Here is a 27363-nt window from a genome sequence, read left to right on the forward strand (position 1 = left end):
CCCACAATGACAAATGGATGAACCGGTCAATGTACACATTTGGTGCATAGGGAAGTCATCACATCAATTTAAAAGAAAACATTAAATATTGTGGATCGAGTTTCTGCTATGTACCAGACCTGCGCTAATGGCATGTCGTTGTCAGTAGTTATGCTAGAGGTAATGCCACTGAGTGAAACAGTGGATCAAACAAGCCACGGGATTACTTTGCTCTAAATCTCCATCCCTCCAGTCATGTTCCTCCATCCATCCTCCCAGCCTGGCATCCAGTTCCATCTCCGAACTCTTCGTGCTTTTCTCTTCCCTGTCCTTAGGCTACCCTTTGTGTCTTCCCCCTTCTAGTCCTCCCTCCAGATTTCCCATCCCAGTCAGTCCTCCTTCCGAAACTCCTCCGCCTTCAGCCTCCTCTCCCCACCGCCAACCCTCTCCCATCCCCCCTCCCTCCTGCCTTCTTCTCAGACAGTCCTCCTTCCAGGGGAACTCCGTCTTGGTGAACAAAAGACTCATGATAAGAGAGTGCGGTGTGGCCAGAGACGGAGGCCATGGGGCCAGAGATGAGTTCGTTTTAATTGCTGGGGAATTCAGGTTGGAAATAACTACCCCTGACCCGCCACGGACCCCCACCATGCTCTTCTCCCAGGGTGTGTCCCATCCATTTGGGGCAGGAAGCTGCTTCTGTTTACAACAGTTCCTCGCTGAGATGGTGCAGAGGGCCGCTCTCTGGGGACCGGAGGACAGAAGCATGGGACAGCCAAGACGGGAGCGTGGGGCCTCAGAGGACACTGATGCGCTCGGCCAGCCCCTGCATCTCATGGTCCTGCGGCAGGAGGGTCCCTTCGAAGTCCCCATCAGCGGGCAGCCCAGGCCCGGGCAGCGGGTGCTCCGCCACGAACTGCTCCCAGCGCGCGTCGTCACTCTCGTGCGTGATGTACCGCTCGCCCATCTTCCCCTCCAGCTCTCGGAGGTCCAGCCATGTCTGGTACTCCTAGGCCCGGAAGAACAGGGGTTAGCTTGCAGAGCAGGGCCCATAGCTGCTGAGCTGCGCCCCCACGTTATCCTCCCTGAAGCTGACAGGCCCGGGATCAATGAAGGTGAAGCCACACCCTCTGCAACCTGCCCAGCCAATAGATATCCAGCTCCGCCTCCTTCCACAGCCCAGCCAATAGGAGGCTCAGCCACGCTCAGAGCCACGGAAAATGCACCCGCAGCCTTCACTAGCTATAGAGCCAATAAGCCATCGGGTTCCACCCCTTCCTCCAACCCAGCCAATGAGACCTCCCTCCCCCTCCTCTCTCAAGCCCCGCCCCCTGCATCACCTGTAACCAGGGGTGGCTGAGAGACTTGTCCACGCTGTAGCGCTTGCGCATCTTCACCTGCAGCAGGTTGTTGATGAGGTCAATGGCTGCGCGGGGAGGAGACGGACAGTTTAAGCTCTGCGCGGTAGGGGCCGCCCCTCCAGCAATAGGCCACTGCAGGCGACCAGCTACTATTCCGGCCTGCCTTCCGCACTGGCCCAGGTAGCTTGGAAGCCTCACCGGCACCAATTGCTCACTCATCCATTTCCTCATCAAATTACCATTTTGTCCACCTCTCCCCCGACGCTGCACACACACTAGCTCCTACGCGCCTTCACCAAGCCTCTCCCTCAGTTTCCCCATTCCTATGTCACCTCTGTAAGTTTTGTCATACAGAGGTATACACAGGTACACCTGTCTTATTCTTCACTTAGTGTTTTTCTTTAAGCCAGGAATGCCTTGGTGGCTCAGTTGGTTGGGCCACTGACTCTTGATTTCAGCTCAGGTCATAATTTCAGGGTTGTGGAATCGAGCCCTGCATGGGGCTCTGAGCTCAGGGTGGAGTCAGCTTGAGATTCTCTCTCCCCCCCTCCCTCTGCCCCTCTCCCTGCTCACACATGCTCTCTCTCTAAAATAAATAAATAAATAAAATCTTAAAAAAATTTTTTTTTTCTTTAAGCCAAACCATTTGTCCAAGATAAACTGTGAAGAGGACAAGGCAAGTTAAAAAGCAGCATGTATAGGGCACTACCACCTGTGTCAAAGGAGGAAATAAAAGAATATATGTCCACATATTTGCTTGCACGTATTTAAAAGACTTGTAATAGCCAATGCCTTTGGGAAGAATGGCAGACAAAGGAGTGAGAGAGGATTTTCACTGCAGACCCTCCTGTATATTTCAGAATTTGAGCCATGTCACTATTTATTCAAAGCAAAAATCGATAACATTTGGCTTTAAATCACTTCACTTTTTAAAAATTCATTTTCCGGGGTGCTGGGTGGCTCAGCGGGTTAAGCCTCTGCCTTCGGCTCAGGTCATGATCTCAGGGTCCTGCGATCGAGCCCTGCATCGGGCTCTCTCTGCTTGGCAGGGAGCCTGCTTCCTCCTCTCTCTCTGCCTGACCCTCTGCCTACTTGTGATCTCTGTCTGTCAAATAAACAAATAAAATCTTTAAATACAAAAATATTTAAAAAATTAAAAATTCATTTTCCCCTTGAAGACCTTAAGGGGAAAATGAATTTATTTATAATAAATTATCATATCATATCAGCCCAGTCGATGAAAATCCAAAGATCACTTGCTATGTCCACAAAAATAAGATGAAAATAAGCATTAACAGAAAGCAGTCAGTCAGAGGGAGGGAAAAATGAACAAGACGAAACCAGAGAGGGAGATAAACCATAAGAGACGCTTAATCTCAGGGAAAAAAACCGAGGGTTCCTGGAATGGAGGAGGCTGGGAGGGATGGAGTGCCTGGGTGATGGGACATTGGGGAGGGTACGTGCTATGGTGAGTGCTGTGAATTGTGTAAGCCTGATGAATCACAGACCTGTACCCCTGAAACAAATAATACATTATATCTTAATTTAAAAAAAGAAGAAGGTAGTCAGTGGTTTCCTACAGAGGCTCAGAGATAGGCCTATTCTTTAGGAAGAGGAAAATTAGCAAGTATCAGGCATTCAAGACAAGCCAACACTCAGCAGAGACAGTCTCCTTGATCAGAAGCCTCGAAGGACAAGGCCTCACTGTGTGAACCCCTCTGAGTATAGGCCTTGTCCACATGGCCACCCTCACACACGTCGGTCTGCACCAAATTCACTCTCCTACACCCGACACACTTTTACTGAGACTTCTGAGAGGGTCCCAAAAGACAACGCTGAGGACCTCCAGTATTACTCCAGTACGAATGAATCCATTCTTACCACTTAGTGCTTACCTCTCTCGGGCCCACTGCTGCCACCTTTCCCTGCACTAACCCTCATGTCAACCCCTTCTCCACCTGCTCCAGGAAGCCATATCCCTCCAGGGTCTTTCCCTGCTCAATAACCTTCTCCCCACGTGACTTCTTCTCTCCAACTGTTCCCCAACCCTGCCCTCTTGTGCCACTGCTTTTGCAAGGCTAACCGTTTCAGGGTCATAACCCCAAAGATTCCAGGCCCCAGCCCATGTCTTCGGAGAAAGGCTCTGCCCCCTCCCCTGGCCACCTCCAGCAGTATGGCTTCCACGGGTCCAGTAGTCCCTCTCCTGGTCCCACCTTAGACAGGCCAAACCTCGCTCAGCCCCTAATGCACCAGGTGCCTGTCTCAGTCCCTCTGGAGTAATTCGTTTTCTGTGAACTAGGAACCAGGCCTGACCAGTTCAATACACATCCCTGAGTCCCTGCCCCAAGGTTCCAGTTTAAAGGACAGCCCTCCCTGTGGCCCCACCCACCACTAGGCTCCACCCTCACAGCCTAGACTTTCCAGGGCCCACCTCTCTATGGCCCCGCCCACTCCCCCCTTCCCCCCGCCCCCGACCCACCTCCCGAGGAGATGCGGCTCCAGGGGCAGGCTGGGTACATGAAGGCAGCGTTCTGGATCTGGTCTTTGATGTCCTCGTCCTCGTTGAAGGGGAACGTGCCGCTGAGGCTGACGTACATGATCACGCCCACCGACCACATGTCCAGCGAGCGGTTGTACCCCTGGTTAAGCAGCACCTCGGGCGCCAGGTAGGCAGGGGTGCCCACCACCGAGCGCCGGAACGACTTCTCACCGATGATGCGTGCAAACCCGAAGTCACACAGCTTCACCTGCAGGGGGCGTGGGGTGGAGGGGCCGAAGGAGCGTTAAGACTGCACCTACCCAGCGACGCAATCCCACGCCCTGCACAGCGTTTCAGAGAAAACCGAGCTTCTCCTCTTACTAGTTGAGGAACCTGGGCAGTGACTTACTTTCTGTGCCTCAGTTTCCTCATCTAACAGCACCTCCCTCAAACGGTCGTCATGAGGATTACATGAGTTTCTCCATCTAAGGCTCACGGGACCAGAAATGCCTCATATGTCATGAGCGCTTAATAAATGCCACATGTTCCTGTATTTCCGCCACACTGAGCAGGTCTCTTAACCATCTTGTGCCTCTATTTCTTCTTTTGCACAACGGAGATCCGAAAAACCCCTACCTTAAAGGGTGGTTGTATGGATTGAATGAATAAATACATGGAAAGTGCTGGGAGCTCAGAATGAGTCTCACTGGTCTCAGGGCCGGAAGCTAACTTCTCCCAGCCCACGGGGCCTCATCTGTATCACAGATGTTAATAGCAACTTCCTCTGGGGCTTTCCTGGGGATTAAATGGGACCGTGACTGCAAACTGCTGGATGGCCAGCAGTCAGTAACAGGTGTTCGGCCACTTTTCCCTTGATGGTGGAGGCAGTCTAGGGTCATGGACAGGCTTTGGAGCCAGCCACACATGGGTTCAAAGTCCTGCTCACCTTCCTACCAAGTCCATAGGCAGCACCACCTCTGTGCCGCCATCTCTGTTCATGTATGTTTCCTCCCTGGCTCAAAACTGTTCTGTGGCTCACTTTGGCTCTCCAAACTCTTGAAGCCCCAAGTCTCTGTTGCCTGCCCTCAAAAACAGCCACACCCAACCACTGACTCAATGTGACAGCCATACCACCCTGTCCTAAAATCCTTTTCCTTTTCAAAGATCCACCCTTTTCTCCAGATGTTATAATGGAATATTACTTGGCTGTTAAAAGAAATGGAAGGACTGATCAATGCTACAACATAAGTGAACTCTGAAAACATGAACTTAGATGAAAGAAGCCAGTCACAAAGGGCCACATATGCTATTACTGAATGTGCTACTTATACGAAACATCCAGAATAGGCAAATCTACAGGACGTTGATTCATGGTCGGGATGAGGGGTGGTGGGTTTGGAGGATGATGTTTCTAAAGAGTACAAGGGTTTGTTTTTGGGGTGATGAGATGTTCTAAAACTGATTGTGGTGACGGTTGCACAATGCTGTGAATACACTAAAAGCCCCTGAATTGTCCACTTTTCTTTTTAGTGTGGAGCCCAATGTGGGACTTGAACTCACAACTCTTGAGATCAAGACCTGAGTTGAGGTCAAGAGTCAGATGCTTAACCAACTGAGTCACCCAGGTGCCCCTGAACTGTATACTTTGAATCAGTGAATTATATGGTGTGTGAATTATATCTCAATAAAGTTGTTCCCAAAAAAGTACAGATCATCTTGCTACAAAGGTTCTTTGACAGGGCTGTTCCCACTGCCTGGAATACTTGCCCATCCAAAAAATGGACTCCTACTCTTTCTTCAGAGTGTTTTTTTTTCCCCTCTGGCCCTCCAAATGGGCTTTAGAGTTACGTGAGCTCAGAGAACCATGTCACAGAACACAGTACAGATGTAATTCTATTTTTGTGACAACATGATCAACATTTGCTCTTCCCTCTGTGATCTGTGCTGACCAATATGGTGGCCACTGGTTCCCTGTGTACTCAAATGTGGCAGGACAAATTAGTTTTTATTTTATTTAATTTTCATTAATTTACATTTAAAAACTGATCCTATGTTCCATCCCAGGCTGCCACTAACAACTGAGCGACTTCCAGCAGCAGAAAGAAACCATGAGGTTGATGTAAGTTGTTTCCACAGCAATTCTTAGGTGACTAAAATGAACCCCTGGCTTCTGAAATGAAATGAACTCAGTGTTTGCAAAACACAGATCATAAAGCAAGAACTTTCCAGGACATGGAAGGGCTACATGAGAACCTGGAGCTATAGGTCCTTAAACACAATAGGCACTCAATAAATTGTATCTGTTACAATTGTCACCCCTACCTACTCTGGTTCTGCCCCTGGGGATGGGAGGAAGCATTCTCACTGCCCAATCCGAGGCTCATCAGAACTGTTTTCCTAACAGACCTACAGAAGAAATTACCACTTGTCCCCTAGTATCTGTTCTCCGCTCTCACCCTTAATAATAAAAATCTTGAATGGAATGGACCACACGGCCACGCAGAATAAAGACTACATCTCCTGCCCTCCCTTGCAGCCAGCCACGACCACGTGACCTTGCCCTGGCCAATGGGATACTAGAAGACGTGCCTTGTAAACTTCCATAGGTTCAGAGAAGGAAGGGGGTGTGTCCATTTCCTCCACCTGTTTCTTTCCTCCTCCCTCCTACTATCTTGTCACATGACGGGGACCATCAAGAACCATGAAGTCTAGAACATCATAGAGAGGCCAGAACAAGACATCCAGAGCCGAGTACCTGACTCTAAGAAACCGCTTTTTCAGCCTCGAAATGCTCACGCTGGACCCTACATGAGGGTGAAACCAGCATCTGTTTTATTTAAGCCGTTGTTATCTTGAGTCTCTGTGTCCAATTATCCTGATTCATACAATCCCCACCCACCTCCCAGGATTAGCTGCACTTCCCCAAATCAAGCTGGGGGACATGACTGACCTGAGGAAAGGGGTCGGCTGATGCCAGCAACACGTTTTCCGGTTTCAAGTCACAGTGAACAATGTTCTTGAAGTGAAGGTGTCTCAGAGCCACCAGGATCTGAGGGGAGGAAGTGGGGCCGGTAAGAAAGGTAGGAAGCTACCTGCCCCAGATTCTGCCGCCAGCCCTCCAAACCCCATCCATGCCTTTCTCTGTACCCCTAAAGATATCCCCCAGGACCAGGGGATGCATTGGAGCCTCAAAACCATGACACCTGAGATAGGACTTGGATAATTCCAGAAAGACTCGACTGCAGCAGTGGGTTTGGGAAGAGACTGAGACCCTCTGGCATGTGGTAAGCTCCTGACCAAAAAGAGTTAGGAGTGAGTTTCCTGGCTGGCTCAGTCCACAGAGCTGGCGACTTGTGACCTCCTGGATCATGAGTTTGAGCCCAACCTTGGGCCTGGAGTTTACCCTAAAAGCTGGGGGCGGGGGTGGGCTATTGGTAAAGTAGCAGCCTTTAAGAAGGTACTATTGTGTGACTCCATTTTTTAAGAAGTATGTTTCATCCATTAAAATCTCTAAGATGAAACAGTACAAATACCAACATGATCTACGTTATATATCAAATGCAGTACTGGTCGGGGGTGGGAGGTGGGATTCTAGAGCCGGCCTGCCCAGGTGGAAGACCCAGCTCTACACTCACTAGCTTGTGGCCTCGGGCAAGTCACTTCAACTCTCTGAGTCTCAGTGTTCTCACCTGTAAAATGGGGGGTAATGAAAGTACCCATCCTCAGGGGTCGCTGTGAAGTTTAACTGCGTTGGGGCACAGAAAGTGTTTAGGACAGTGTCCAGCCCAGAGCAAACATGACATTAGCTATTACTGTTGTTGGTACCTGTCACTCTCCTCGGGATGGCCTGTGGATGAACATATTTCTGGGCATGTTTTAGACAGAGCTCTTCCTGCTTTGTTAACTCAAGAGTATTCTAGGGTGGCAAGGTGAGCTGATTTACAAAGCAAAAAATCTGGATACAATTTCCAACTACTTTCTCTGTGGACACTATGGTTTTCCTTGATTCTGTGTAATCCTCGGGCTTTGGCCAGGGACACTGAGATCCACAGTGTGTACGTACCCCTTTTCTCCACTTCCTGTTTGTTGACCACCTCCCTCCCCTACTAGGACAGGAGGAGAACAAAGAGGGCTGGTTGGAAGCTAGACAGATCTGGGTTCAAATCTCAGCTAGACCGCCACCTAGCTGTGTGACCTTGGGCAGGACATGGACCCTTCCTCCACCTCAGTCTCCTCATCTGTAAAATGGGGGTGCTGGTAATACCTACCTCGGAGGGCAGTTGTGAAGCAGAAACAAGCCCATGAGGTAAAGGGCCTAGCACAGGACTTGGGGTGGGGCAGACAAGAGACGGAAGGCAGAAATCTGCAGAGAGAGAGAGAGAGAGGAGCAGAGGCAAAAAGGGAGGGAGCGATGGAAGACCAGAAAGAGAAATCAACCAGTTGCTGAAGGCAGGCAGTTCCCTCTCCCCACCTTAAGTCTGGATAAGCCTGCTTCAGTGGGCTTCTCTCCCCACCCCACAAGTCAACCTGATGAAGGCTCAGTGCTGGGGAGAGCGAGGGGGCAGGACCTCCATAAAGGAAGCAGAGCACAAGGGACTTTGCATCCAAGAGAACAAGTCCCAGAATCAGGTGAGGGACAAGCCGGATGGGAAGGCCTTTCTAGGAAGGCTGTAAAACCCAGAAGCTACAAAAGGCAACATTTAACATTGTAAAAGTTAAACTCTTGATGGCAAATAAAAGCCAGGAATGAAATGAAAAGGATAACAAATGCTGGAATTTTAAAAAAAAAAAAAAATTGAACAACACAAGTGACAAGGATCCAGTGTCCCTCGTATACAAAGAGCTTTCACAATTCAACAAGAATAACCCAACTGAAAAATGGGCAATGGGAATAAAAAGCACAGGCCAATAAACATAGGGAAATACACTCAACCTCACCCATGATTTTTATTTTATTTTTTTTCACCCATAATTTTTAAACTGCTAAATGAAGCCACATCTCCACCTGTAAGACTACTGATTGTTTCACCCAGAGTTAGCTGCTGTTAAGAGCAGACTGAAGGGATTTTAGAGAACAGCTGGGCAGCGTGTTTAAAAATCTCCTAGAGCACATTTCCCTGGACTTAGGGGTCTATCGTCTGAAACGTGTTCTTTGGAAATTCTCCCACTAGAGCCCAGCAATGTGTGTGGACAGATATTCACCAGATGTTGTCTGTAATGGTGGAAAAGTGGTAACAACCTCTGTACTCAGCAGTTACAGGATTTGGTGGTATCTACCATGGGATACAACTAAGAAAAAGAGGCAGCTCTGCTCACTGCATACAGAAATAGAATAACCTTCCAGAAGTACTTTTAAAAAAGTGAAGAAAGTAAGAGGCAGAATGACACACAGGTAAAACCAGTGATTTTGACCTTACTAGTTAAAAGCCCAGATCCTAGGGTCTGCTCCCACCAGCTGTGTGACCCTGGACAAGTTACTTAAAGTCTCTGAGCCTTGTTTTTTCCCCTGACTCAAAAACGGAAGTGATCACAGCCACTACCACATGAGTTGTGATGCAGATACAATAAGTTAAAACACTATTAGCGTCCCCCTCCCCCACCCTGCCCACTCTGGGTGATCGCTGTCCAGTCCTGGGGCGATCTCGGTCACAGCTATGTCCCCAGCACTGCTGGGAACAGAGCAGGGGAAGATGGAGAGCTTGGTGAACCACCTAAGGAATGGATGAATGAGGTCCCCACAGAAAGGCCTCCCTCCCCTTCCCTTTTCCTACACGAATATAGTCAGGCCTTAGGGAACCTCATTCTATAAAGGAATAAAAATTATACAATCATCATTTCTGATTTTTCTATACTACTAATATAATTATCACTACTGCTCTCTTCTTACTGTTTTCTTATTTTCTATTGTTATTACTCTTATTACTCTACAATCTGTTCTATTATTACTCAATTATTTTGAAATTATCGTTCTATTATTTTTTCTACTGTTACTATTACTCTCTATTTTTTATTATCTGCTAGTAGGACTCCTACCAGTGTCTGCGGGAGCTGGGTGCAGGGCAGGTGGGGAGGCGAGTGGAGGCAGGTAGGGGGGTGGGGGGCGGGCGCACCTGGGTGATGAGGAACTTGGTGAGGCGCTCGGGGAGCCGGCCCTTCTCACTGGAGAGGATCATCTCCAGCATGTCTCCGTGCAGCTTCTCCATCACCACAAACACCTTCTCAGGTGTCTCAAACATGCAGTCCAGGTTCACGATCCCGGGGTGCCGCAGACTCTGGGGTAGGGGTGGGGAGGGGAGGGTGGCAGTCAGGGTCCAGGTTGCCCGTGAACTTGGGACCCCAGAGGTGAGCCACGGGAGCAGGCGGACGACAAATGAGGAGGATGTCCCCAGAGGGTCAGCAGCTCCTTCCCCGGGGCTGGCTCTGGGGGAGGAAGGAGCTTCAGACAGAACCACATCCCCACACTACCAGGTATCTAGAAGGATCTTCACGTGATAAAGCTCTGTTGAAGGTCCAGGGTTTTGGGGGGGTGGGAGAGGGAGGGAGCAGAAGTATGGAACAATGGGACCTTTGTGCATCTCTGTGTTGAAAATTCTCCTCCCTCTCCCCGGCACACCTTGCTTCGCCTAACCCCATTTCTACCCTCCAGGTCTCTACCCAACCTCCTCCCTGGGTTCTAGGCTATGGTCCCACCACTTTCCACCCACCCTCTGGTGGCAGCCTCAGAGATCTTCCTAAAGTACACACCCAACCCTGTCCTTTCTTTGCTAAAAATCTTTCCAGGGCTCCCCAGTACCCTCAGGAGAAAATCCACAGGCCTCCTCCCTGGCCTCACCTCCCACCACCTCCCCACACATAAGCCACCTAGTAACCTCAAACTTCAAATTCCTAGAAGGGTTCATGTTCCCTCTTACCTCCAGACCTTTCTTTGCACAGGCTGGTCCCTTTGCTGAGAACACCTTTCTACCCCCTAAGTCTCAACATGCATGTTCTCTCCTCCAGGAAGCCTTCCCTGACCACCTCCAGCCTGGGTCAGTTGGCCTCTGAAAGGAGGAGGTGGGAAAGGAAGGTCCTTCCTAGGTGGGGCCTGAGCTGGGCCCCAGAGCCCGGTCACCTGCAGAATGGCCACTTCGTTCCGGAGCTGGCTCTCCTGCTTCGTGGGGAAACGCAGTTTGTCAATGACCTTTACTGCCACATCCCGGCCTGTCTTCCGGTGCTTTCCTGGGCAGGACACAGGGGGAACTGGGGATGAAGGGAGCAAGACCTTCCAGTCCTGGTAAGAGGGAACCCCACCGCACCCCCCGCCGACCACAGAGACACATGGTTGAACAAAGGTGAGCAGAAGGCATCAAGATGGCTCCGTGGGGCTTCCAGGAGGGATGTGAGGGGCGAGAGGCCTTGGGAATAAAGGTGGAATGAAGAAGGTAAAAGACAAGCGCTTTGAGGGAAATCTAACACAAGGGAAACTAGATTTATGACCAATCAGAATCTAGGAACTAGCTCTGTGGCCAATCAGAGTGCAGAATGTTCTCTCATTATTATTATTATTTTTTTGAAGATGTTATTTGTTTATTTATTTGACAGGCAGAGATCACAAGTAGGCAGAGAGGCAGGCAGAGAGGGGTGGGGGGGAAGCAGGCTCCCCGCCGAGCAGAGATCCCGATGCGGGGCTCGATCCCAGGACCCTGAGATCATGACTGAGCGGAAGGCAAAGGCTTAACCCACTGAGCCACCCAGGCGCCCCTGCTCTCTCCCTATTACGAACGGGAGAAAGCCCATTGGCTTTTCCCAGTGAGAAAAGAAGAGGCTTGCAACCACCTGCCTAGAGGACCTAGCTTTTCAAGTCAACCAGAACAGGAAGTGAGCACACAGATAGGAAGGTCTGGAGCCCAGGAACCGCCGGGACCCCCTCTGGATCAGCTCGGAAGCATCCGTACCTCCATAGACCACTCCAAACTGCCCGGAGCCCAGTACCTCATCCGGGAAGATCTGGTAGACGGTGGCAATGTCCTGCATGGTGGGGATGGGAAGGGTCAAGGGGGCAGATGGAGTTCGGACGCTGAGGAGAATAGGGAGGGTGGGAGGCTGCGTGGGAGGCATAGGCCATCCATGGGACCATGGGGTGTGGGCAGGGTCTCACCACGTTCTCTTGGATCTGGCTGTTAGACACGGAGATGCTCAGAGAAGCCTGTCCTGGGGAGAGGGGAGAGGTAGAGGTGAGGGGACCCTGGGCTCAGGACTGTCTTCACCCATGACTCCAGAGGCAGCCTCTGGAGCCACACCACCCAGGTTCGAGAATGGGAATAATGACAGGTGCTTCCTCATAGGGCCAGTGGGAGAAGTAAACGTGATAGGCTGAGGGGACTGGAGAAGTGTCATGAACGATTTCACTGAGCACTGCACCCCAAGATCTCAGGGCCAAGGGACGCACACTGATCCCATTTTACAGAGGAGGACACTGAGGCTCTCTCAGGAGGAAAGTCCAAACGGGTTCCAACATCTTCCCCCCTGAACTTGCCAATCCACTACCCAACCGGAGCCACAACATTTCCAAGGTTCTGAGCCTTCCGCTGCTTGAACATCTGCCCCCTTCCCATTCCAAGCCTGGCCCCTTGTCCTCCTCCCTGGTCTCTCTGCCCCTTTTCTGTTCTTTCCTATTCACCGCACAAACCTGGGTCTGTCCTTCCCCTGCTCCAAACTCCACCATGGCTCCCCAGCGCCCCCAGGAGGAAGCCCAACCCCCTCCCATGGCCTCCCAGGTACTGGCCCCTCATTTATCTCTTTGACTTCAACCCCCACCATGCTGTGTGTCCTCCCAACAGCTGGCCTCCTTGCAGGGCCTCAGATACAGCCAAGTCCCCTCCTATCTCCTGCCTTTGCGCTTGCTGTTCCCTCTGCCAGTAACGTGCGTCCCTTCTGCTGGACTTAATTAAACCTTCCCCATTCAGTCTCAGCTCAAACTTCCCTCCTGGGGCCACGTCATGTTCTACATTACATCTGTCATTCATGCAGGGTGATCTGTCGCTCACACTGGATTATGAGCTCCAGAAGGCAGGAGCCTGAGACTTTCTGATCATCTTTGGCCTCTGCTTGAAATATTTCCCTTCTGCAATCCCCTCTCTCAGCCCTCCTCAGCTTTCTGGTCTCAGCTCAGATGTTGCTGCATCCAGGAAGCCCTCCTGGATACCCAGGCTGGATCAGCTATCCCTTCTGAGCCCCACAGCTTTCTGGTCCCCTGTCCCAACCCTGTCACTCTGGGCTGTCACTGCTTGGGGACAGGTCTGTCTCCCATACTGGACTGTGAGCCCTGTGAGGACAGGTCCTGGGCTATCTTGGTGACGACTATGTCCCCAGCACTGCCCAGCATAGGGTGGGCACAGAGAAGACACTCAGTAAATGCCTGAATGAAACAGCTTGAACTCACAACCTGGAGGAGTTGTCGCCACCTAGGACAAGACTCAGAAAAGAGAAGTGACATGCCCAAGTCCACACATCAGGTCTAGGGCTTAATGGAGATTTGGACTCATGCCAGCTGAATCCAGAAGCCACATTCCCCACTGTGCCATTCCCGGCCTTCTCCCTGGCTCTTCCCTTCCCTGGGAACCCACACAAGCCCTTCCAGACCCATGCTCTCAGGATCCGGGGCAGGGTGCGGGGAGGACTTACTGTGGGGTGTGTGGCCTGGGGCACTGGGTGCATCCTGGAGGATGACTGGCATCAGCGCCTGGCGGATGGCTGTTTCCCAGCCCCTGGCAGCCTCGGCCCCCTGCCCGCTGGGCCCCCCTGGGGCTCCACCAGGTGTCTCGCCCACAAAGTAGGTGACATTGGCAGTGACAATCTCAAAGCAGTGAGGGTTGGTGCCTGGTGGCACAAGGCTGAAGTTCTGGGCGGGCTCCACAGTGAGGATTTCTGACAGTGGAATTTCCTGGCAGGATACAGAACCAGCATTAGTGTGGATGCCAAGCAGACCCTGGGGCTCCCCACTTACTCAGAACAGCACACACACTCCAGTGGCAGTGGGAAAGGGCCTGATTTGCATATTTGCATAGAGTAGTCAGAAAAGGCCTCCTGGCAGAAGTTACATGAAGCAAGAGATCAGAAAGGTAAGAAGAGACCAGCTGGTGGAGATGGTGGAAAAAGCATGTGCAAAGGCCCTGAGGTGGGAAAAGCTTGTGTTCAAAGAATATGCTCTATTCCCATTACATGGGTGGTACCTAGCACACAGGAGATATGCCATGTTTGGTGAACAAATCAAGTTACGCCATGAAGGGCCTCATGGGCCACAGAGAGGAGCCTGGACTTTGTCTCCAGGGCCCTGGGGAGCCATGGAAGGGTTTAGAGCAAGGCAGAGGTAGATGTTTGGCTGTGTGCGGAGGGTGAACAGGAAAGGATGGGACTGAGACAGGAGACCAGAAAGGAGGCTGAGAGGGCCAGGTGGAGGGGAGGGGACAGGGAGAGAAGGGGCAGGGTCTGTGCAGAAGGAAAAGAGCATGCTTTGAAAAGTGCTGGAAGAGAAACTGTGGGGGGGGGGGCAGGACACATTTGCAGAAGGGAGAGAAAAAAATTAAAGTAAGGAAAGAACGAAACAGGGACAGACTGACACAGCTTATAAAGGCAGGAGACAGAGACGTGGTGGGGGCAGCATCTAAGTGTGGCCGAGAATAGGGGCAGGCTGAGAAGTCACCCCCACCCCCACCCTGTGGGAAGCCGCTGCAGAGCAGGGAACCCCGAGGCGTCCGAGTTTTATTTTAAGGGCAAAGGGAGGATTCTGATGGTTTTCTCGGCCCCTCTGGCTGCTATGTGGGACAAGGCTGTGTGGGGGGAAGCGCAGAATCGAGGCCCCAGAAGGAGACGGCCTAGAGCGCCCGGCGGCCATGGCGGGTGGTGAGGAATACGGATAAATGATCCAGTACTTCATTATAAAGCAATAATGATAACAGCGAGCTCCACACAAGCAGGCCTTAGGCTAACTGCTTCGCGGAGGTGATCGCTGAATTAAGGCAGCGGCCCTGCGGTGAGGACTAGTCACTGAGGCCTTTTACAGGTGCCAGACGGGAGGGCAGAGAAGTCACGTAAGCCGCCCCGGGTTCCCCAGCCAGAAAGTGGTGGGCCCAGGTGGGCCCATTTGCTGATGACATGCAAGCAGGCAAGCAACTGGGAAAGGAGTGGAAGAGGTCTGGGGGAGCTGGCGACCGGAAGGCCCACCTTGTAGTATCTGTTGGTCGTGTTGTTTTGGAAGAGTGTGATGCACTTGCAGTCCAGGCGCCAATAGTGCCGCTTCCTCTGTTGGGAGAGGTGCTCCAGAAGGTGAGGTGGTCCGTCCTTGGCGCAGTCGGGGATCCAGCTCTTCCCGGAGCCAAGCCCCGCCCCCAAGCCTAGCCCCGCCCCAGAAAGGCCCCACCCCTTCCGTCTCTCATCACCCGCCCCTCTAATTCTAGCTCCGTCTCCAGTAAGGCCCCGCCCATCCCTAACTGCAGCCCCACCCCCGCCTTGTCCCCTTCTCAAGTGGATCCGGTCCCTCCCGCCTTAGCTCACCCCACCTTGCCCCGCCCCATAACCCCTCTCCAACTTTAGGTCAGCCTCCAGCCACACCCCTTGGCCCCTAAACCTGCCCCACCCCAATCTCCTACCTGCCCAGACCCGGCCCCTCCACTATAAGCCCTCCCCACCTTTCCTCCCAACTTCGCCCCACCTGGCCCTACCTTATATCACTACCCCACTTAATTACCTCCAGTTAGGTCTCTAGCCAGGCCTAGTAACCCCTGAGCCCATCCTCTAGAACCTGAGCCCTCTCGGCCCTACTCCTAACTCCAGCTTCCCCGTTCTTGGTCTCACGCCTCCCCTGACATTGTCCTTAGCCCCGCGTCTTCCCCGACTCCTGCCCTGCCGCTCCACTCTCCCTTAGAACCCATCCCTCTAATTCTAGCTCCGCCTCCAGGTGGGCCCCGCCTACCCCCTAACCCCACCCAGCCCCACCTCCTAAAGCGGAGTTTGCCCCCCCCCAACCTTAGCTCCCCCCAACCTAGCCCCATCCCGCCCACTCACCAGCGTGTCCTTGTTGCTGTAATGGACCACCCAACCCTCGCGCAGGGTGGTGCTAGATTTCCGCGTCGTGTGTCGCACCGACTGCACCACCCTCATTAGGGGGATGTACCCCAAGGAGCTGGGAGGGAGGGGGAGAGGAAGAGGCAAGAGGTTACAAGTGGAAAATACCCATAAGCACTAGGGGCCTCAGAGCTCATTTCTGGGCAACGAGGAGTGGGGTTGTTTTTGGCCACACTTTTGTGGTTTCCACATTTCCCATGAGGAAGGGGACGCTAGATAGGGCCACATTACAAGGCTGGGGTCCGAAGTCAGGCAGCCTGGCAAATCACCTAACTTCTACGGTACCTCCATTTCTCCACCCAAAGGGGTTGCTGTAAGGGGTGAAAACCTTTCTTAGGAATTTAGCACAATGCTTGGCAGCCAGTGGTCCTCCCATAAGTGCTAATCAGTACTGAGCCCAGTGACTGTGGAACCAGCTGTGTGACACTAGGGAAGTGACAACCTCTCTGTACCTCATTGCCCTTATCAGTGCACAAGCTATTATTACAGAGAGGAAATAAACGCTTAGAGAGATTCACAGACTTGCTCAACTCCAGAACCAACCACCTCTTGATCCCTACATCAAACCAGGACTTGGGTGGCCCTGGCACTTCCCTTTGCCTCTCTGAGACTTGGTTTCCTCATCGGTGAAATAGGCTGCCTCTCCCAACACCCCCACCCCACCCAAGTCTATCAAGATCCAACTCTTACAGCCTCTTACTCTGTTACTAAACACTTCAGGAAAGACCTGGCAGAAAGGGAACTTGAACTTCCAGGCAGCTCGAGTCAGGTAGAATCAGTAAGAAACTCTCTGTAATTATTGTGACTTGCATATCCATCTTCCCTTCGGGCTGGTCGCCCATCCCCTTCCTCTGGCCCTCTCTGCTCCACCCACACCAAACTCAGTGTTGTTTCTGGAACATGCTTGGCCCTACCACAGGGCCTTTGCACTTGCTGTTCTCTTTGCTTGGCAAGCTCTTCCACTAACTATCTTCCACGTGTCTCTTTTCCTCCCCCGGCCCTCCTTCAGATCTCTTCAAATGTCACCTTCTCAGAGAGGCCCCCTTTAATGACCCTAAAACAATGTATCTTCATTCTCTGTCCCTTCTCCTTGCTTTATTTTTTTTAATGTATCTTTATTTTTAAGTATTTTTTGATAGCAGTCATCAGTACCTGATGCTATGGATGCATTTGTTTACTGCCTGTCTCCCTAGTTAGAGTGTCGGCTCTTGAGGCCAGAAAGTTTTCCTGGTTTGGTTCACAGCTGGGTGCTGGGAAGTCCTAGAACCCAGTCGGTGCTCAATAAGTGTCTACTGATGCACCATGGAAATGGGTCACCCTCCTCACATCAATGCCCCCTTGGCCCCGTGGGGTGAAGTCTCAGCTCCTTTCTCTTAGTAATGACCAGCTGAAGCCAGTAAACTTCCATCTTCTAACCTAGGAGTGAGGACGGTGTTCCTTACAGTCCTTCTGAGAAGGATTTCATTCAAGGATAAAGATTTACACATCGATGACGGCTTCAATCCACAGGTTACCCTCATTTACACATGTCTTACTGTATTAGTACAATATACCAATAATAGTGTGTTAATATTATCCTAAAACATGCCAAAAGAGCGAAAACATCTAAAAGATGAGATTAAAAGTAAAGAGAAATGGAAAGGCAAATATTTCTCCCCATACTCCAGAATGGATCACCTCCCACCCTCTGCGCTTTGCGGACTCAAGAACAGAGTACCAGGGAGGATTCTCTTTCCATCTGCTCAGCGTTTACAACCCGGCAAGCACTTGACCTGCGTGATCTAATGGAATTAGAAAATCACCCTACGAGACACGTGCCGTCATCGGCCCAGAGAACGTCATCCACTTCACCCTTAGGACAATCCGCAAAGGTAGGTCCTACTTTTATCCCCATCTTACTGATGAAGAAACTGAGGGCCCAGAGAGGTTAATCTCCTGCCTAATGCCATACAGCAGATTCCCACGTTCTTACTCTTTGCTCTGTCACCTTGCAACACAGACTGTTTCTTTTCTTTTTTTTTTTTTTTTTAAGATTTTATTTACTTATTTGACAAAGAGAGATCACAAGTAGGCAGAGAGGCAGGCAGAGAGAGAGGGGAGGAATCAGGCTCCCCACTGAGCAGAGAGCCTGATGCGGGGCTCGATCCCAGGACCCTGGGACCATGACCTGAGCCGAAGGGAGAGGCTTTAACCCACTGAGCCACCCAGGCGCCCCAACACAGACTGTTTCTGGAAGGGCCTGCCAGCAGCTGATCCCAGGGGGAGGAGCTAAGCAGCTGGGAGGCGGGAAAGCAGGGAAGCGGAGGGTTGACTACCATTTGAATGACTGGATTAGCAGTTCCAAAAGAGAAATATACTCTAAATTAGAAATCCGCTTCTATGAAAGCTTTTCAAAAAATGTACATTTTGGGAGCACCTGGGTGGCTCAGATGGTTAAGCATCTGCCTTTGGCTCCATCATGATCTCAGGGTCCTGGGATGGAGCCCCGCATTGGGCTCTCTGCTAGACGGGGAACCTGCTTTCCCCCCTCTCTCTGCCTGCCTCTGTCTACTTATGATCTCTTTCTGTGTGTCAAATAAATAAAGTATTTTAAAAATATACATTTTTTAGGAAAAAGGTATAATTTTAAAACAAAGTGTGGGTGCCTGGAAAATTTACAAGGGACATCGAGCTATTGTAGAGCTAGGACGGGCCTTTCTCGGAGGGTGCCCCAGGTACCTCTCAGCCTTGCCTCCCTCGCCTTCCTCCTCCTCACTGGCGTGGAGGGCATTTTCCGAGTGGGAGCCCGGGATGACCCCCGAGTCGTCAGACTCATCCATGAGGGAGCTCTTGTCAGCCTCGCTGAAATCGGTGGCCTCCTCCATCGGCACATCTAGCAGGATGAGGGCGTCAGAGGAGCCTCTTCCCAGTACCGCCACCACCCCCCTCCACTTCCCTGCTCACCCCACAGCCTCTCACCTCCATTGATGAGTGCTTCCCCTAAGCAGTCGTTAGGGACACGGGTGGCACAGCGCTTGTGACAGTTAAACTTGCAGTCTGGTATGACGACAGGGAACAAGTAGATGGGTAGGAGGGGAGAGAGACGTCACCTGTAAGGGTTGAACCTTGACTCCTAACCCCCAGGCCCAGAAGATTCCGCTTTTGCTGTTTTGGGGTTGGTTGTCTCTCTCTTTGAGTCTAGAACATTCGGGGCTGGGGAATCTCTTGCTGTTGGGGGCTGGTCTGTGCATCATATATGTTTAGCGGTCATTCCTGATCTCTACCCACTAGATGTCACTAGCACATCCCTGTAAGATTCTAGATTTTTTCCCCTAATTCTAGAGTTCTAAGATTCCAAATTTCAATGTCTGTCTAGACACACCTATGATTCTACAGTTCTATGAGTCTAGACTGCTAAGATTCCTTGATGTCCAAGGTTTTAGGGTTATTAAAAACTTAAATTCTAGATATCAGTGACTCTATAGTTCTACAATTCTGGACTTCAAACCATCCAGAATCTGATGATTCCAAGGTTCTAGGATTCCACACACCCAAGATTCTAGAATTTGACTCTTCCGATGACTTCTAGAATTGGACAGCTCTAAATTTTATGGATCTCAATGTCTGGTATTCTAGAATTTGATAATCCAGAGTTCTGTGTTCTGTGTGTCTAGGACTGTAGGATCCCATGGCCCCAAGGGTATATGATTCTAGACTTCTAAGGTTTACATTTGATGCTTCTAGGCTTCTACCATTCTCAAATCTGATGGTTCTAAAGTTCCAGTATTCTGAGAATCTATAATCTGGGAGTTCTAGGATCTCCAAGTCTAAGGTTCTGTGGTTCTTTTCAGGGACCCCCATGATCCAGAATTCCTGAAGCCTATGGTTCTAGTTCTGTGGTTCCAGAATTCTCAAGTTCTACGGTTTAAGAATCCCATATGAAGTGGCTCATAGATCTAAGTTTCTAAGGTTCTAGGATTCCAGAATTCCAAAGGTTCTAGAACACCAGGATTCAGGGCACTCTTCTCCTGAGGCTCTGGGCTCCTAAGGATCAAAATACTAGGATTCTTTTTTTTTTTTTTTTAAGATTTTATTTTTAAGTCCTCTCCATACCCAGCATGGGGCTCGAAATCACAAACCCAAGAACGAGAGTCTCAGGCCCCACCGACTGAGCCAGCCAGGCATCCCCAGAGTACTGGGAGTTTTAGTTCCTGCCACAAGCTCAGGTGAGAGAGGCCCCAGGTCGCTGAGTGAGTATGTGTCTGTCCGGGCCTTCTGACCCCATCCGTCTCCCCCAGGGGGGCCCCGCTGACCTTTGCACTGCAGGCCCTGGCGAAAGAGACCCTTGAGGAGTTTCTTGCAAGCCTGGCAGACGGTGGGCCGCGTGTAGCTGTGGATGAGGAACGTGTGCGGGACCTTCACCTTGGAGAGCAGCATCTTGTCCAGCTCGATGGGGCGGCCCGTGTAGGAGGAGGCAGAAGAGGAGGAGGAGGAGGATGGGGGGCGGCGAGACAGGAGCTCGGTGGTACTGCGGCTCTATGGTCAGCAGGAATGGAGGGGACATATTAGTGCGCGGCCCCATGCCCGGGCCCTGTCGTCCGCCCCCACCCCCCAGCCACTAGCCCGCCCGCTCCCCAACCCCTCACCAGCTCATCAGCCATGCAGGGCAGGGACTCGGAGGTGCTGAGGCGCACAGAATGGCCACTGGCCAGAGACGTGGACGACAGGCGCCTCTTGCGGGCGCCACTGCAGTTGTTAGGGATGCTGAAGGCACAGCGCTTGTGGTAGTTCAGTCCGCAGCCTGCGGGGGGCGCCAGACGATCAGAGACATCCTTGCACCAGTCCTGGGCTCTAAAACTCCGCCCCGCCCCTCTTCCCTTTCTGTAGATTAGGAATACAGCCGCCCTCTCAGGAGAGCCCCCTGCGAGCGCCACTAAAGCCAGCGAAAAACTACAAAAACCCAAGTCGGGTAGAACCGCTACCGGCCTAGAAGGTTCTGGGCCAGTCCACCAGGCAAAGAACCACGAGCAGGTGAGGCCCTCGCTGAGGTCCCGGGGAATGTGGATTGGGGGGCAGTAGCAGAAGGGACCATGGGACCAGCTGCACAAATGAGGAACATACTTGTTGTGTGTACAACTATTTGTGCTTTCTTCCTTCTATCTCCCATCCCCTGACATAACTTTTTTTTTTTTTTTAAATATGGAACGCTTTAGGAATACATGTGTTATCCGTGCCCAGGGGCCATGCTATTATTCTCTGTATTGGCCCCATTTCAGTACATGTGCTGCCGAACGGAGCACTGTATTCGTATTTTAGTTACAGGATATTATAAAAATAGAAATAAAAAAAAATTACAGGACATCGAAGGAAAAGAGTGAACAAGCATCATCTCCTGGGGAAAGGGTTATTAGCATGTTTTCAGTTGTACTCGGAACAATTCTACCAAATCAGATGGAAATATGACTCTATTGTCATTTCTTCCTTAATTTATCATTTAAAAAAATCCAAAATCCTCTTCCATGAAAGAATCAGGCTCAGCTTGCCGTCTTCCTAGCAGGTTTCCTGAACCCTTGCTCCCATACATCTCCAGAGATTCCAAATGATTCCAGGAAGGCTCCCTCTTCTGGAGTGAAGAATGTTCCTCCAGCCTTTGGAAGCTTCTTTGGGACTGCCTCATGGAGCCTGTCTTCTGGCAGCCTGGCTGTCATAGGCTTTCCCAAAGGTGGTGGTATGAGAAGAGCTTCGGGATGGCCCACGACCTTTGCGAACAGGAAACACTTCCCAGCACTGGCCTTTGCTCCCTCGTGTGCTTCACGGGACTTCAAAATCTCATCCATGACGCTCTGAGTATCAAGGCAGAGTCAAACTCCCATCAGAAGGTGTTATGAAGGCATTAAGAACAGTCATTTGGGGGCACCTGGGTGGCTCAGTGGGTTGGGCAACTACCTTCAGCTCAGGTCATGACCCTGGAGTCCCAGGATGGAGTCCCATATCAGGCTCCCTGCTCAGCGGGGAGTCTGCTTCTCCCTCTGACCCTCCCCCTTCTCATCCTCTCTCTCTCTCTCAAATAAATAAAATCTTAAAAAAAAAAAAAAAAAACAGTCACTTGGGACTCCTTTGGAACCACATGAACAAGGACCATCATCTGTGTGGCTGAGCCAGTGAAATCCATGCTAAGGGTGCCCGTTAGAATCAACGATGCCAGGGGGTTCTGGATGGCTCTGTCAGTTGAGTGTCTGGCTCTTGGTTTCAGCTCAGGGTTGTGAGATCGAGCCCCGAGTGAGGCTCCTTGCTGAGCATGGAGCAAGCTTAAGATTCTCTCTCCCCCCTCCCCCCTGCTTGTGCGCGGGCATGCATGCATTCTCTCTCTCAAAAACAAAAGCAAAAAAAAAAAAAAAACACCTTCCCTTTTATGACACCAGGACTGCACGTCAGGATGAAGGTTACAAATGCCAAGACACCAAGAGTTGGATGTGGTTTGCGCAGGATGGCAGTACTTATAACAGCGTTGAACGTGCTGAATTGGTTTTCCACAGACCCAATGTGGCTATCACCCCTCGAGCCCTTAAATGCCACAGGTCTCTTTAGGGCTGCGTGGACAATCCTGGTCAATGCTGCAGGTCTTCTGGGACACAGGGTCCGTATGAGCGCCATTGCCGTGAAGCTGGAGATCCTTGGATGGTGGAACATTCGAGAATATGCTTCTGATGGAGGTGTGGTCTTCGCAGAATGGATGGTCTTCATCTGGGAAGAGTGGACCTGCAGAACCTGACCCTTCGGCTTCACCTTGAGACACACTGGTGTGTTCCTTTATTTTTTAAGTATGATCGAAGGACATGCGTGTGGGTGCTTGTTGTAGACTGAACACGTGTCCATCCCCCAAATTCATAGGTCGATGCCCTAACCCCCAATGTGACTGTATTAGATTTTAAGGAGGTAAATAAGGTTAAGTGAGGCCATAAAGGTGGGGCGCTGATCCAACGTGACCAGGGTCTTTATAAAAGGGAGACACTTGAGAAACTGTTGTCTCTCCTCACACCACGGGAGCGACACAGCCAGATGGCAGCCGTGTGCAAGCCAGAAAGAGGGTTCTAACCAGGAAACCACTCCCTGTCTGACCCGTGATCTTAAACTTTCCAGGCTCTGGAATCGTGAGTTCTAAATATGTGTTGTTTAAACCACTCAGCCTGTGGTACTTTGTTATGGCAGGTCCTGGCACACTGAGGGGCCCAGTCAGCAAGGAGGGGACTCTGCTGGTCAGCTTTCTGTGTCAGCCCCAGTAACTCAGAAGCTAATGTAGGGGTTGCTGTGAAGGTATTTTGTACGTGTGATTCAAGTGCACAACCAGTTGACCTGAAGTGAGGGAGAGTATTCTAGTTAATCTGGGTGGGCCCGTTTCAATCAATTGAAAGGTTCAAAAGCAGAGCTGAGATTTCCCAGATGAAGAAATTCTTCCCGGGAGTCCAGCCTGCCCTTCCTGAAGCGCTGCCCTATGGATTTCAGAATTGCTGGGCCAGCCCCCACACTCCTGTAAGCGAATTCCTTCCAAATATCCCTTAATATTTACCTCCTACTGGCTGTTTCTCTGGTGATTCCTGTTACCGGCTCCACCTTCTTCCCTAAGCACATTCCCCTTCTCCTCCCCCAAGTTCTCTGCCCCCTTCCCTCTCGCTCGGAGCTCCGCATCGGGCTCCACCTCCGCAGCTGAGCCCCGCCCAATCCCCCACCCATCACTCAATCCCCGCCCCCAACTCCTCCCCAAAGCTGTGCCTCTGGGCCCTTACCTCTCCCTCCGAGCCACGCCCCCTATCCCTGAGCTCCACCCCGCCCCGCCTCGCCCCGCCCCTGACACCAACCCCCACCCACACCCCCGACCCCGCCTCCAGCCCCCTCTCCCCTCACCATCACACTTGAGGCCTTGGCGCACTAGACCGAAGAGCATCTCCCCGCAGTGATCGCAGAAGGCCGGCGCTCGGTAGGAGTGCACCGTGAGGGCGTGCGGGCGGATCTGGAAGTCCTCGAAGGTGGCCGAAGCTGCGGCAGCAGGGAGGGGCGGATGGTTGAGCCTGAGCGGTGAGGGCTGTTCTGGGTTTCTCACAGTCCTCCCCGCCGGGAGGTTTGATTGTGCCTGCCTTCATTTACGCGCATATTACATTGTACCCGGGTTCAAATCCCAGCGTCACCACTGGGCAAGACACCTATGCTCTGGACTGGGGAGTTTAGTTTAGTGGGTACAGAGTTTCAGTTCCGCAAGATGAAAACATTCGTGGAGACTGTTGCAGGACAACGTGAAGGTAATTAACGCTACCGAATAGGAGACTTAAAAATGGCTAAGATGGTATATTTTATGTTATGTACATTTCACAATGCAACATTTTAAAATAAAATTTAAAAATACAGATGCCTGGGTCCCACCCTCACAGCTGCTGATCCGCTTGGTCTAGGATGGAGCTTGAGTGTCAAGAGAAAAAAAACAAATCCCTATGTATCTCAGTTTTCTCATCTTTAAAATGGAAATCCAACAAACACAGAGCATTGTCCTAGGTGTCAGGGACACCGCACAGAACAAATTCCCTGCCTGGCCTCTAGTAAGGGAGGCAGCCAACCAAAATAAAGAAAATAAATATTCTTACTTAACAATCACCCAGGGGTGCCTGGGTGGCTCAGTTGGTTAGTCTGGTTTTAGCTCAGGTCAGGATCCCTGGGGCCTGGGATCCAACTTTACACTGAGTTCCCTGCTGGGCAGGGAGTCTGCTTCTCCCTCCCCCTCTGTCCCCTCCCCCTGCTGTGCTCTCTTGTTTGCTCTCTCCATCTCTCTGTCAAATAAATAAATAAATCTTTAAAAAATATAGATATATGTGTGTGTGTGTGTGTGTGTGTGTGTGTGTGTGTGTGTGTATATATATATATATATATATATCTTTTAAAAAACTCACCCAACCTAGCAGTTACCTAGTGCCAGGCACTGCTCCAAGTACTTTAAAATACTAGTGAATTCAGTTCTCTCAGGAGCCCTGGAGGTACATTGTTATTACCTCCATTTTCCAGATAAGAAGATTATAGCACAGAGAGGTGAAGCAACTTGCCCAAGGTCACACAGCTAGCAAGCTGTGGAACTTGAAATCTAATCCGAGCCAGTGTGGCTCCAAAGTTCATGCTTTCAGTACTGCATTTACTGCCTCTTGGAAATGTTTAAGTAATAAAATATACAGCATATGTCTACTATACTCATAAAAAAAAAAAAAAACCTGTCAAGCAGCTGTTTCTTATCTCAATAACGGGACGAATATTTCCGAAGAACCAACATAAACTGGGTACTCTGGAAGACAAAGCCCGGCTGAAACACTTGCATGGTCTTATCTGATGTTCTTAGTTTCTATACGTGTCATTTTACATGTTTCCCTAGGGTAAAATTATATATTTATATATATTTGCACATTATGCATATACTGTGCATAAGTATATATATTTGTACATTGTGTATATTTGTATATAATGTAAATTATATATTATTATATACTATATTATCTATTATATATTAATAATACACTATAACATATATAACATGTTATATATATTATGTAATATATGTTATGTATCATTATATATCATACTACATATTACATGTCATTATATTATACAGTATGTATGTATTATATATTTATATAATGTAAATATATATAATTTTATTATTTATATATTATATTTATTATATAATTACATAATTTACATTATATAAATATATAATATTAAAACATATGATGTAAATGATATAAATATTTGCCCACTATATATATATATAAGTATATGCAATATATATATTCCAGAAATAAAGTACAACTCCAAAAAAAACATACATACAGCAGACTAGAAGTCGATAGGTGCTTAGGAGAAAAAGTAAGCAGAGAAGGGAAAGTGGGAAGGTACAAGATGTACAATTTTAGAAGGTGGTTGAGGAAGGCCCCCTTCAGTTGTTGTTAGGGCAAAAGCCTGAAGGAGGCAAGGGTATGAGCCATGCAGGTTTCCAGGAAAGAACATGCCCAGTATCATAATAGTAGTCTCTACAGAATCTTTCTTTAGGGCTAAATGAATTATTATATGGAAAGCTTTTAAGACAGTGTTCTTGGGGTGCCTGGGTGGCTCAGTGGGTTAAGCATCTGTCTTCGGCTCAGGTAATGATCTCAGGGTCCTAGGATCGAGTCCCATATCGGACACCCTGCTCAGCGGGGAGCCTGCTTCCCCCATTCTCTCTCTCTGCCTACCTCTCTGCCTGCTTGTGATCTCTCTGACAAATAAATAAAATCTTAAAACAAAAAAAAAAGGGGTGCCTGGGTGGCTTGGTGGGTTAAAGCCTCTGCCTTCAGCTCAGGTCATGATCTCAGGGTCCTGGGATTGAGCCCAGCATCAGGCTCTCTGCTCAGCGGGGGCCTGTTTCCTCCCCTTCTCTGCCTGCCTCTCTGCCTACTTGAGATCTCTCTCTGTCAAATAAATAAATAAAATCTAAAAAAAAAAAAGAAGAAGACAGTGCTCTTTATTTCTTATCTTATTACTTTTTTAAGATATTATTTTTAAGTCATCTCTATACCCAGTGTGGGGCCAAAACCCACAGGCCTGACATCCAGAGTTCCATGCTCTACTGACTGAGCCAGTGAGGGGCTCCATATATTTTTTTTTAATTTTTAAAATTTATTTTTATTTTATTTTATTTTGTAACAGTTTTATCTATTTATTTGTCAGAGAGAGATAGGGCACAAGCAGGGGGAGTGGCCGGCAGAGGCAGAGGGAGAAGCTGGCTCCCCGCTGAGCAGGGAGTCCAATGTGGACTCGATCCCAGAACCCTGGGATCATGACCCCAGCCAAAGGCAGATACATAACCAAATGAGCCTCCCAGGACTCCATAATTTTTTTTTTTTTTTTTTTAAACAGTGCTCTTTAAACAGAGCACATAGGGGTGCCTGGGTAGCTCAGTGGGTTAAAGCCTCTGTCTTCAGCTCAGGTCATTATCTCAGAGTCCTGGGATCGAGTCCCACATCGGGTTCTCTGCCCGGCGGGGAGCCTGCATCCCGCCCACCCCCCCACCTGCCTCTCTGCCTGCTTGTGATCTCTGTCTGTCAAATAAATAAATAAAATCTTTAAAAACATTTAAAAAAAATAAACAGAGCACATAGAAAGTCCTCAATAAATATTGGCTTTTATTTTTTAAAGTTTAAGTTTTGCACTAAGCCTCATCCTCTTTCCTACCCTCCCCACCCCACCCCCGAATTTCAGTCTAATATTGAGCTACTGTCCTTGTTATCGTGCAAAAGAAAGGGGACTCTCTTCTATGTGCCAAGCACTGCTTACACAGGGTAAAGCTATGAACACTCCGCTCTCAGTAGGCTGACATTCTTTTGGGGAGACAGACAGGAAACACACACACAGAAGGAAATTTCAGACACTGGAGGAAATGGCACTGAAGCTCAGATC

At 50.0% G+C, this 27363-nt stretch overlaps 1 protein-coding gene and 1 non-coding gene across 3 annotated transcripts in view; both read right to left on the minus strand.

Moving 5' to 3' along the window:
- Positions 1 to 517: 517 nt before the first annotated feature.
- PRKD2 (protein kinase D2) overlaps positions 518 to 27363 on the minus strand; it is a 32328-nt gene continuing 5482 nt past the window's right edge. For both annotated transcript variants that reach the window (XM_032839399.1, XM_032839400.1), the window contains exons 4-19: positions 23800 to 23931; positions 20544 to 20698; positions 20211 to 20433; positions 18877 to 18954; positions 18637 to 18790; positions 15859 to 15976; positions 15019 to 15096; positions 13480 to 13738; positions 11954 to 12006; positions 11751 to 11823; positions 10928 to 11034; positions 9927 to 10088; positions 6767 to 6865; positions 3817 to 4084; positions 1317 to 1402; positions 518 to 985 (exon numbers count right to left, since the gene is read on the minus strand). In XM_032839399.1, coding sequence (XP_032695290.1) covers positions 773 to 985; positions 1317 to 1402; positions 3817 to 4084; positions 6767 to 6865; positions 9927 to 10088; positions 10928 to 11034; positions 11751 to 11823; positions 11954 to 12006; positions 13480 to 13738; positions 15019 to 15096; positions 15859 to 15976; positions 18637 to 18790; positions 18877 to 18954; positions 20211 to 20433; positions 20544 to 20698; positions 23800 to 23931 — 2258 coding nt within the window. In that variant the 3' untranslated portion in view covers positions 518 to 772. The remainder of the gene's footprint in view (positions 986 to 1316; positions 1403 to 3816; positions 4085 to 6766; positions 6866 to 9926; positions 10089 to 10927; positions 11035 to 11750; positions 11824 to 11953; positions 12007 to 13479; positions 13739 to 15018; positions 15097 to 15858; positions 15977 to 18636; positions 18791 to 18876; positions 18955 to 20210; positions 20434 to 20543; positions 20699 to 23799; positions 23932 to 27363) is intronic.
- LOC116856209 lies at positions 21091 to 21197 on the minus strand. Its single transcript, XR_004380505.1, has one exon. It is a non-coding gene; the product is annotated as a U6 spliceosomal RNA (small nuclear RNA).

The sequence above is a fragment of the Lontra canadensis genome, unplaced genomic scaffold (assembly GCF_010015895.1).
Source record: "Lontra canadensis isolate GAN:19392208 unplaced genomic scaffold, GSC_riverotter_1.0 scaffold107, whole genome shotgun sequence".
NCBI classification, from domain to species: domain Eukaryota; kingdom Metazoa; phylum Chordata; class Mammalia; order Carnivora; family Mustelidae; genus Lontra; species Lontra canadensis.